The sequence below is a fragment of the Pygoscelis adeliae genome, unplaced genomic scaffold (genome assembly GCF_000699105.1).
Source record: "Pygoscelis adeliae isolate BGI_AS28 unplaced genomic scaffold, ASM69910v1 Scaffold21, whole genome shotgun sequence".
Classification (NCBI taxonomy): Eukaryota; Metazoa; Chordata; class Aves; order Sphenisciformes; family Spheniscidae; genus Pygoscelis; species Pygoscelis adeliae.
Genome location: NW_008824243.1, coordinates 6,522,094 through 6,533,413, shown reverse-complemented (window position 1 = coordinate 6,533,413; position 11,320 = coordinate 6,522,094). Strand labels below are relative to the sequence as shown.

Below are 11,320 nucleotides of genomic sequence, written 5' to 3'. Positions count from 1 at the left end.
GGTGGTACAGGGGAGACCGTGAACCTGGAGCACTGTCAGATCCTATTATTGTTCCTTCAATAACCAACATATGAACCTCTCAGCGTTACTCCACCTTAAGCCAAATTCAGGCCATATCCTCACCTATGCAGCCCAGCATGTTGCAGTGCTGGGTGAATACCTGCTCTGCTGTTTTATTATTAGCTCATTGCACTTCATAGCTCATACTCTAGCACAAAAATTCTAACCTATTGCTCTGGGAGAGCTCACATGGTTTTTTTGGTTGCGTTTGTTTGTTTCTTTGTTTTACTTAGACCCTGCTTAAAAGAAATTTTATATTGAAACTGAATGGACAATGGAAGGATAAAGTCCTAGTAGGATTCTAGAATTGTTAGCTACAAAAAGAGAAAAAAATATCAGCATGTGAACAGAAGCTCTCTAGAGATTTTTATAAACATCAGCATAACAAACTGTTTAAAAACTGTTCTTCAGAGATATTTGTATGCTTTCAAATGAAACATATTAAGAAAAAATTCAGTGAAGAGAATCTTTTTAAAACTGATTCTTCTTACTTCTGATACAGAAGACTTTTATAAATTGTTCATACAACACAACTAGCCTGCATATGAAAACAGCGTAAATGACTGAAAAGAAAGTAATTAAAAGGTGCTACTTTTTGTTTAAAATAAATAAAAAAATATACTCCTAAGAGCAGAATCAGATTTATGGCATCCTCTGCATGGATGACTTCTTGATCAGCTCCTAATTTATTGCAAGGGGTTTTAGGCATACTTAAAAAATAAAACTGAGATGACCCTAAAATGCTTTCTGTAGACTACAGCCTTTCAAGGACTGTTTGATAAGTGACTCAAAAATCAGTATAGATAGCCAAGATGGTAAACTTAAAACCAGCCCAAGCATCTCCCATTTGCCAAGAAGAATTATCACCAGCATGTTTGCTTATGCCTAATTTGGATGAACAGATTTGTTGATTTTAATAGCTTGCAAGGGTAAACATGTGAAGAAGTATATGCAGGACTGGGGCCTTAGCTTTAATCAAACTTCTTATGATTGTTATTATCTGAAGCATTTCACCTTTTTCTTACAGAATATAATTTGGTGGAAATTAGATACAGAAGTATTTAGAACAAAGTCTGCAAATCAATTTATGACTATATCTGCACTATGTTAGTGACAGACCACCACATCATGCTACATGCTACATAACATCTTTTTCTTAATCTTGCCTGGACCTAAATGAGATTAAAATTTTCTACCCCCTTCAATTGTCTTTACCCAGCTATCTAGGCAATATATTTCAATGCTATTAATTTCATATTTTTAATCATCAAATCATCTTTCTTTTTTTTTTCTCCTTTAGTAAACTCCTTGCAAATTCCTGAGGTCCAGAACAAAAGACATCCCAAGGATTTGATTTACATTCATTATTTTCATATTCCTGGTCATAATAGTTTTTATTTTTTTCTACCCAGTTAATAAAAACCCACCTTAGAGTATATAATACTCTCCCATCACTCCAGATTCGAAGCAAACGATTTGGAGTTGTAATCCAGTGAGCATCAGATTTCCTTGAGTTCCGGAAGAAAGTGTCTGGAATCCAAATTTTTCCAACCATGTTGCTATTAAGCATAAGCACTTTCATTGAGCTGTTAAACTTTAGGCGACTGTCATACCACGTCTGGGCAAAAATTATATCTATGGTGTATTCCTAAAAACAGAGAAACAACTATACTTATGTATACATTTACCAAAGTCTGCAAGCAAAGAATTTTTAATTCATATATAAATCTAAGGCCACTTCTCCTATTCTCTTTTGTATCACCATTTGCATAGCACACAGCAGCCTGTAACCCCAAACTGAGAAACTACAGATGAAAGACGTACACAGCCTTCTGTCCCTACCTCCTCTCCCTTGACACACATTGATCAGTTAAGGAAGAGGGGACGTGATGGGAGCTTGCTGTGACTTGGAGGTCCCCGCATACTGCAACCACCTCTAGGGGCCCTGGGCAGAAATTTAAGGGCAACCTTAATACTTCAGGGCTAGACTATGTTTGTTAGGGCAGAGATTCTACATCTCTTAATAAGCAAACCAAATAAACTTTCTATGTTTTTTCCCCAAACTTTACAACATGCAATTTAAGATCCTTCAAGAAATTTCAGATTTTGAAAAATTCATGAATATGCAGGAAGTAAACATCACAGTTTGCAGAACTATCCGTTACCATCTGCCTCATATACCTACCTACAGACACACCAAAGTATACATAATCATAATCAGGAAGGAGATTTCCCTAAAGCAGTTCCACTTTACTTATTAAAGCCTCAAGAAAGCTCCTTTTGTGATAGAAAGTCAAATTCCTCAGTAGACTTATGGCCAGAAAAGAAAGGTGAAAAATAAAATAAATAAATAAATGGAAAACCCACAGCCTTTTAATGAGACAATTCTTGACACAGTAAAACTTTAGGGAGATAAACATTACAGATGCAATGAAATACTGTTTTTCAAAGAATCCAGCCAGTTGTTCCTGCACTCCAGACAAAGGAGCAAAGCAGCAGCCTCTTCTCTCTTGTATTTGTCACAGCTCCAGATCACGACTCTGACCTTAAGGGCAACAGTCTCTACTTGACAGCAGATGTGATCTTTCCTGCATGGCTGCCCCATGGGGGCTCCAATGAGCAACTCAGCAGCTCCTCTGCAGGGAAAAAGAGCTGGAGACCAGACTTAGACTTCTGGTGTTGGTTGTTCACCTCTCAGTTACGGGATGAGTGGGTAGGGCGAAAAGAGAAGGAGACAGCGGTTCAAACTTTCGCTTGAGCCAAAGGGGTCGCTGCTAGTTTACTTGGACAATAAAAATGCACAATGCAGTCACTTCTGGTTTTAAATAAAATAAAAGCGGAAGGCTTTGCTGTTGGAGTGGGGGGGGGGGGGGGGGTTTGTGTTCATTTTACTTTTAAATAATCACAGCAGCCAACTGTACGAGTTACAGGCTCCTCACTCATTTCTGCAACTGATACCACCCATCTCCCAGGAAAGTTTGTGAAATTTCGCACTTCATCCTTCAGAAGTGCCAAGGCAGATATTCCAGGACTACCTAAATCTCTCTCAATTTTCCCACCTCTCCAGGTGGGAGAAGAACAGGTTCAGGAAATAGATAGGCAAGAGGGAGATTTGCCCTTGCTCTGTGATGTATGGCAGCTGAATTACCACCTGGACTGTGGTAACTCAGTGACTCTCAAAGGTTACAAATAAATAGTGTATGAGGCAAACAGTGGAGGGACACAGGGAACAAAAGGACTAATCAAAAATGCATTTCAGAGATGACTTTGCTCTGAAACTCTGCTTATTCCTTGCATTGCAAGGAATGGAATGCAATTCCTGCGTTGCCATCGGGGAAGATTCTGCAGGTCAAAACAAGTCCTTGATTATTTTATTTCTGTAAACAGTGTTCAAGACACCTGTGAAAACCCAGGGCCTGTTTACCTTAAAATTCACCTTTCTGTGCTCATCTATAGTGGTTACAACTGGAAAGGAAACTTGCCTTGCAGTATTGTAAACAAGAGCCCGAGGCAGTACACCGGAGAAGTGTTTTAATGGGCTTAAATGGAACAGAATGAACAAAGATTTACATGTTGCCTTTACAGTAGAAATAGGAGAAAAAAAGAAGTCAGTGAGTGAAATCAAGACACGAGCAAATGTATGGAAAGAGCAGACTGTCTGAGTTTGAAGGTGCTGCTCTAAGCAGCCACTTCACAGTAGCACTGCATTATCTGAGAAAAATAAATTTATCAAAGTGTCATTACAGTCAAATCTACCCAGAGCAAGAAAACTCAGGTTGCCATAGAATACCAACCACCTTAACAAATTAAGATAAAAAAGGAAGAGGAGAGCACAGATTATTTTGAACACACAAAGGAACAGCCTCAGCAGACCCAGATGCTTGTATTCTCTTACCCTTCAGTAAAAATGTGTTGAAAATGAGGCAGAAAAATCACTATACTGTCTTTTATGGAAGTACTTTGTTTCCAAAACTAGATGAATAAAAGCCCTATCTTTATTTAAACATCATATGAGCAAGCACAACAGCACACCGTATTTATACAACATACTTTCAGTGCAACAAATCTTTCTGAGACACTATTTTATTTTCCTTGTTTTCTTATAAAAAGTTAAATTTAACACTCTTATCACTACTTCTATTAGTCTTTCATAAAACTCACCATTCAATGCCACTGTGTAACCGTAAAAATTGGTTTACTACTCTCTCTTTCAAATGAAACTAATGATAAAATAGCCATGCAGAATAAAATGGAATCAATCTGTGGTTGCGTTAGTCACAGCCATAGCAAAATGTGTGCTTATTCATATTTAGCCTCACAGAGTTCAATAACCATGGCACACGTTAGCTCATATTTGGCATTTGATTAGATCACTGAACTCTTTTTTGCACAGCTGGCATAAAGAGCCCACCTACTTAATTATTTACAGATAACTGCAATCCTCCTCCACCTCTTTCCTCTCTAAAAGATCATAACAAACTTCGAAGGCTGGAACACAGTGACTAATCAGAGATTACCATTAAAGGGCCAGGCAGTGAACAAACTGTGAATATTGACAAGCAGGCATATAGTCTAAGAGAAAATAATTTAATAAATAAAAGCAATTACTTCAAATGAAGTAGGAACAGCTACTATATGGGAATAAATGGAATCCTCAACAGCAGTTTCATTGTCATGCACAGTTCAATTAACGTCAGACATGAAAATGGGCCAGTGGATTCATTTTTTTACTGGAAAGCTGTGAAAGAAAGGGAAACAGATACCATCCTAAACGATTGTTTCTCAGCACAAACTGCATCACACTAATGGAAAAAAATCTCACAAAGCAGAAAAACCATTTTTCTTGGATATTTTTTATGGCAGTCTCACAACTGATTTGATATCCCACAGTAAAAAGTGTGGAGAAGTCAAACAATGAGTAGATTCTTGGCTGGATCATGTTAACTGCAACACATTTTGTCTGAGAACAGGAAAAAAATGACCTGGTTTTCTGGGGCCAAACACAAAAGCAATAAAAAGTCCCAAAACCAAACTCGGAGCTGAAAAATTGTGTTAGCCAACTACAGGCCTGCAATACGGTTCATTACCAGTGAATTTCAGAGAAAAAATAATAAATACATCCTCCTGTCATTTCATCTTTGCTCAGAAACCCACCCCAGTTTTTCTCCCAGATTCAAAATTTCACCTGAAGGGCACCTGGAGTTTTCTGGAACGCAACAAGCTAATTCAGAAATCTGTTTCAGAGGGAGCCCCTGAACTCAGTTCAATTACCAAGTGTGACATGGCTTCATGTTATTCAGTTATCTGAGCTTTGAGATATTTTCCCCATGTTTCTTCATTCTATTCAGCTTTCTAATTCCTTAAACTGGAACTTCATGTGAGGCAGGCAGGGAATACTTCAGAAAAAAAGTGAAGAAGGGGAAAATAAAGAAAACACTCTACGAACCTATATGTTTTGACATTGAGATGTGATTTAACATCAAAGACTCAGTCTAGTATGCTGATTAAGAGGTTTAAGCAACAAAGAAAGTCATAGACAAAACTGGTAACCACATGTTTTCCTAAGAGGTAAGCACCAAATAAAGCATCAAGCATTAGCCAATTTATCTTCATCTTGCCAGTGTGCTGCCAATAAACACTTGTAACCTTTACCTTTTCTCTCACCCAAATATCTCTGGACACCAATAAGGGGTTATTAAGTAATTTATTAAAATACTTAACCTATCTTTGATGTATAACTACTCTTAACAAACCATCTAAAATGTGGGTGGTCTCCCTGGTGGGTTACTTTAAAAGCCCTTAAAAAGGATTTTTGAGCTGCTTCGGGGCCAGCAATTGTTTCAGAGCTTTATCCCCATCGCTGGGACAGAAGCAAAAGTAGAATTTCTTGTTTTGGTAAACCATTTTAGTTTGCTCACTAGAGCAATCTAAACCTAGTGAACTTAGGGTGAGATCTAAAAGATCCAACAAATCACAATGATTCTGACATGTACATGTAATATTACATTAATGATACTGCAGCTGTGGAAGAGGTGGGGGCTGCAGGAAATACACTGAACAGAAGTGCACAGCATCTGCTCCCAGAGTCTTTTAACCAGTCAGATTGTTATAATTGTACAGATAATCAAACTGGAGGATGCTATGAGAACATAAGCACAGGGTAAGTGGAAATATGGCAAATCATATCTACAGAAGGTGAGAGAGTACAGAGAGACCTACATAGTCACAATACAGAAAAAATCCATCACTCTTCACATCATAATTTGGCATCTGTGCTTATCTAGTCCTTATTTTGAACATGCAAAGTGACAGATGCAAACAACAATATGAATAAAAGGCAAGATTTATTTCAATGCTTTGTAGATTAGCAACTATAATTAAAATCTTGCCAATAGTCAAAAGATTAGCTAGAAAAGTAAATAAAGCACTTCAGCAAAATCTCTGCTTTTATTTGATCAGCTTAGATTTTGGGCATTTGAAGAGAGCATAAGGAGAGGAAGTAGATTATATATATAATCGATATAAATTCCCACACTGAAAATGATATAAAAAGTTTTGCTTTGCTTTTCAGTTGAAACTCGAACATTTCAGCCACTGCCACTCATAAACAAACATTAAACTACAGAAAGAAACAGAGAAGACAACTCAGAACAAAAAAATCAGACATAAATACATACATATATATTAAAAACCCAGGAGTGAATACTGATATGGATTAAAGGTTCGGCTTTGAGGTTGTCAGTAGTAATTTATCAACTCCATTGACTGTACTTTCTAAATTCTGCAGCTACATCTACCTTCCTGTAACTAGAGAGACTCAAGCAGTCAAAATTGGTCCCATAAACAACTTTAGCAACAAAACTGCACATTACTCAAGCATACATGGTTTTCTCCAGTTTCCTTTTATAAATAAGCTATAAAGTGTCAAACGCAGTGCTTCACCTTTCAGTATGGTGCAACTGCTTTTAAAGCAAGATTAATTGCACAGTTATTGTTTGCTCTTTTATTTCCATGGTTTTCCTGTCATGCTCCAAAATCCCAGCATTGATGGCAAGGAGACTTATCTGGGTTTGCTTTCTACCCTGCAACTCCTGTAAGATACATGATCCTAGAGGAAATACAGCACTCCTATCAGTTTAGCTTTCTGGTTGATGAGGCAGTCATGCAACTCCAAATATCAATCATCTGCCACACTGAAGGTATAAGAGCATGGACAACTGTTAAGAACTGCCTAATAGACCCTCTATCTACTTACTGGTCCTAAGGGCATAACCCTTTGTGGGGCTAACCCTCTACAATAGAGACACTACTGTTATTCAAAAAGGCGAAATCTCATGCAGCACTTACTGTATGCTAATGAATGACAAACTCCAAAAAGTGTTTTAGATGTGCATTCTCCATGGTGGTTGAAATAACCATCCAGAATGTATGAGACCTGATGAAATTTAAAATCATACAACAACAGAATAAAAATAATGAAGGCCAAGATCAACAGGCAGGGAAGTTACATTCACTTACTAGCAAAAGCACATTGCATTTCCTAGTAGCTATTTTGTCAGTGCTGGCACCCCTGCTAACAAGGTAGTAGGGCAAACACTCTTCCCAAGAGTGGGTCTGCTTCCTTGGTAAACAGCTTTGAGGTGCTGCCGCAGGAAAGGACATCCAGACCATTCCCCCCCGTGTAAAGTGAACTTTCCATAGCAGGCACCGTGAGAAGAAAAATCCTGTTCCTGTAGCTGCCCAGCTTTTAACAGAGGACGAGGTCTTGTAGTGTCAGCACAGGTCCTGGCACCAGCCATTGTAGGGGCAAGTGAACGACAGCAGCTTTCCTCTGGAGCACAGCAGCGAAGGAGGCAATTATAACCTGTATGGTAGGAGCCATTGTCGAGGACAGTTTCTGTTGCAACAAGCTGTTAAAAGCTATTGTAACAATCAAAGCACATCCTCTGCCTTTTTTCCTGAAACCCAGTTCAAATCTAGGCTAGCCAAATTATTCCCACAACTGGAATGCAGCATCACAAATTTCATATAGACAGACAGATTAGGAATTAATAACAAAGAACAGGTGTGTAATGTTCTTCAAAATATTTATCATCTATCTGACAAAAAGATAAGAGGTACAAGACAAGCAACTAAATGTAGCTTGTCTCAGCGGCAGACATAAGGGAGACAACCACAGCAGAAGCAGACAGAAAGTATTTGGAAAGGATATTAAGGCATCAGAAGTAACAGTAAACTGTATGACAGAGCAGCCAAGCAGTCCGTGCAATTTTGGGGGGAAAAGCAGAAGTAAAGCACTGTTTGGGTTAGCTTTAGCACTAGTCAATACCTTTACCTCCTCAGTGAAGTACTATGTGGTGCTTATATTAACATTATTCTTGGTTTAGATCATCTCAGATAACAACTGAATTGTGCAGGCACTCAAATACTGCTTATACAGGGGACACATCCTCTGCAAGGAGCTTACGGTTTGAATTTAACATAAAAGACACAATTTGGGAAGACAACGGGGACATAAGCAAAAGGAAACAGAGAACCCCATACTACCCAGAATTGCAGGTAGTGATTTTAGCACAACAAAAGCTTAATAGTTTGTGATATATTGTAGCCTCCACAGAAAGGGAAAAAAAAAAAAAAGAGAAAAGTAAGTTTAAACAGGAACATGATGAGAAACAATGAAGCGGCTTTGCAGACATTTATCGAAAGTTTCTTTCAAGCATAAATGGTAGCTTGGGAGAAAGTGGTATGAAAAGTTGAAAGGATGGGAGCAGAAGCTAGTGAGATCTGAGATAGGAAATGGCTTCTTGGGGGAAAAAAATGACTAAAAATGGCTGGGAATAGGCTTTGAAGTGCCTTGAAAGCAAAAGGAAACTGTTTATGTGTGAGGTCCACTGAAAGAGGAGACAGAGGAAAAACCTGAGCAAGAAATGACTCAGTAGAAACAGTGGAAAATTCTCTCTGTAGGACATCTCTAGGTAGTAAGAATGGAGCAAGACTGCAATTGGAAAGGTTAGAAAAACATGTTTTAACAGTGGGAGTCTGGACAAGAGATTCTGTATGATGGATTAAAAATTAAAAAAAAAATAAAACCCCTCAAAGTTGCTTTGCAATCAGAATTTGCAAGACTCCAACTGACACCCTACTCCTTGTTCTAAGATCCATCACATCATAGAAAATTTTTAGATTTCAGGCGTTAATGACATACAAAGTAGTGATCATCCACAGCAACTGAGAGCGTGGAAGGGGCAAAAAGTGGGAAGATTTAAAGCTTTGATTTAGCCATATTGAGCTGACTAAACATCTGTGAGCAGATATGAGAGACGCAAGGCAATATTCTGGATTGGACGAAAGGAGATACAGAGAATAGCAGGCAACTGACACAAAAAGGTTGCTGATTTCATGCATGAAACTACCAAGAAGTAGTTGAGAGCAGGAGAAGAGAGGGTAACCATGGAAGACATCCTGTGCAGAAGTACCAAAGGAAGAGCTTTAAGAAGTACATTCACATCAACACTTAAGTAGATAAAGTACTGGGAACACAAGAAAATAAGGTGTTTGCTCACAGCACACTGACAGACTGACCACAGATAAAAAGTAAGAAGCTTTTCAGAATTATTTTCTAGCCCCAACCATGTCCACAGCTCAGGACTTCTGCTATTTCTTTAACAAACTAGCCTTATGCAAATACAGAACGCTAACATCTGAGATCTCAGATACTTCAAAAGCAGTTTAGTTATTGCTCTGGCTGTGGATGCTAAGAATCTGAGATGATATAAACTGGATTTCCAACCAGTATACGCTGGCACACTCTACTGATGTCAGGGGAGTTAAGTCAAAGTAATTTTTTTTTCATTATTTATATTGAAACCATGCCAACTGTGGCTTAAGTGATACAATGGTGCTACACAAAAACAGTGTCTCCTAAAGCATGAACTAGTCTAACACAAAATTTAAGAGTGAACCACAGCATAAAAAGACTGCAGCCTTAGATTAGAGCATTGCTAAATGGCACACACAAATTAGGGCATATTTTACAGCAAAGAACACAGATTTTTCTGGTATCTTGTGTCAAAACTTAACTACCTGTCCTGACTTCATATCTATTAAGGGACAACCAGTAAACAGCAGCTGAGAATAGGACAAGTACCAAATGTTGTTTAACATGGGGGCTGAAAAGATGGCTGTACTCTGGTTTGGTTTCAGAAAGCTACTGCAACATTTGTCTGGCATACAATGGCTGCCTTTTCCCTCATCCTTTGCCATTCCCTTCAAAATGATCACAGAAATTGGGAGTGACCCAGGAACTGCTGTGCTGAGCCAGTATGAGCAGAATATTGCCTGTACTTGGCCCATTCCCCTGAAACCAAACAGGGCAAGCTTAGAGCTACCTTGCAATAGCAGTAGGCAAACTAGCTGCCTGCAAGAGCCAGGCTAATCAATTTAAGCTATTTTTTTTCAGAATAAAACAGAAAACATTCATGAAATTGTATTTGTGAAGTATTACTCAAGTTCCTAGAGCTGGTAAAATAGGAAATACTAACAGACATAAGGTTTTTGACACTTAAATATATTTCATAAAGAAAAAATTATGTTCAAGCCTACTGAAGGAACATTTACTCAGCTGCTGTAAATAAACACTGTGTTCATCAATCTCAAACACTCATCTGAGTAACAGTCAATTAAATCTGATCACTTACAGTGCTGACAGGCACCAAAATGATTTGAATCTATCTTTCCTAATCAAAATAAAAGAGAAAGTTTGGAAAAAATTTATTATTCTCGCTTAATCCAAAGAAGATGCTGTATGATAAGAAATAGGTAATACTTAAAGACTTGCTGGTACTTCTGTCCTGATTTATGAACAAATATTCCTGCCACTTGAAAGAGAATGGAACCAGCTTGCATAAAATGCACACACCTGACTCTCCAAAAATTTGCAGTGCTTGCACGCTGAACCCACGCCACCTTAGGAAACCTCATAAATTCTCAAACATGGGCAGGAGTGCATCCCTCATGCTCTTCCTCTCAGTCTGTCATCATAAACCTCATAGAGACAATGGTCTCCTCAAAACAGTCTTCTTCAAACATGAAAGCAATTCCAACCTCCAGGAAAAGCTTAAAATGCAGTTCACAAACCACAACAAGCCCTATCAAGCAGCGTTCACCCAGTCCTGAAATATTGCTTGTCATGGTTTAACCCCAGCCGGCAACTAAGCACCACACAGCCGCTCGCTCACTCCCCCCCGCAGTGGGATGGGGC

The 11,320-nt window shown here is 38.5% G+C and overlaps 1 protein-coding gene across 1 annotated transcript in view; it reads right to left on the bottom strand.

Moving 5' to 3' along the window:
- Window positions 1-11,320, bottom strand: part of GABRG1 (gamma-aminobutyric acid (GABA) A receptor, gamma 1) — a 45,874-nt gene that overhangs the window by 11,762 nt on the left and 22,792 nt on the right. Inside the window, exon 5 of the mRNA XM_009335227.1 lies at window positions 1,488-1,708. Within this exon, the coding sequence (XP_009333502.1) occupies window positions 1,488-1,708 (221 nt within the window). The remainder of the gene's footprint in view (window positions 1-1,487; window positions 1,709-11,320) is intronic.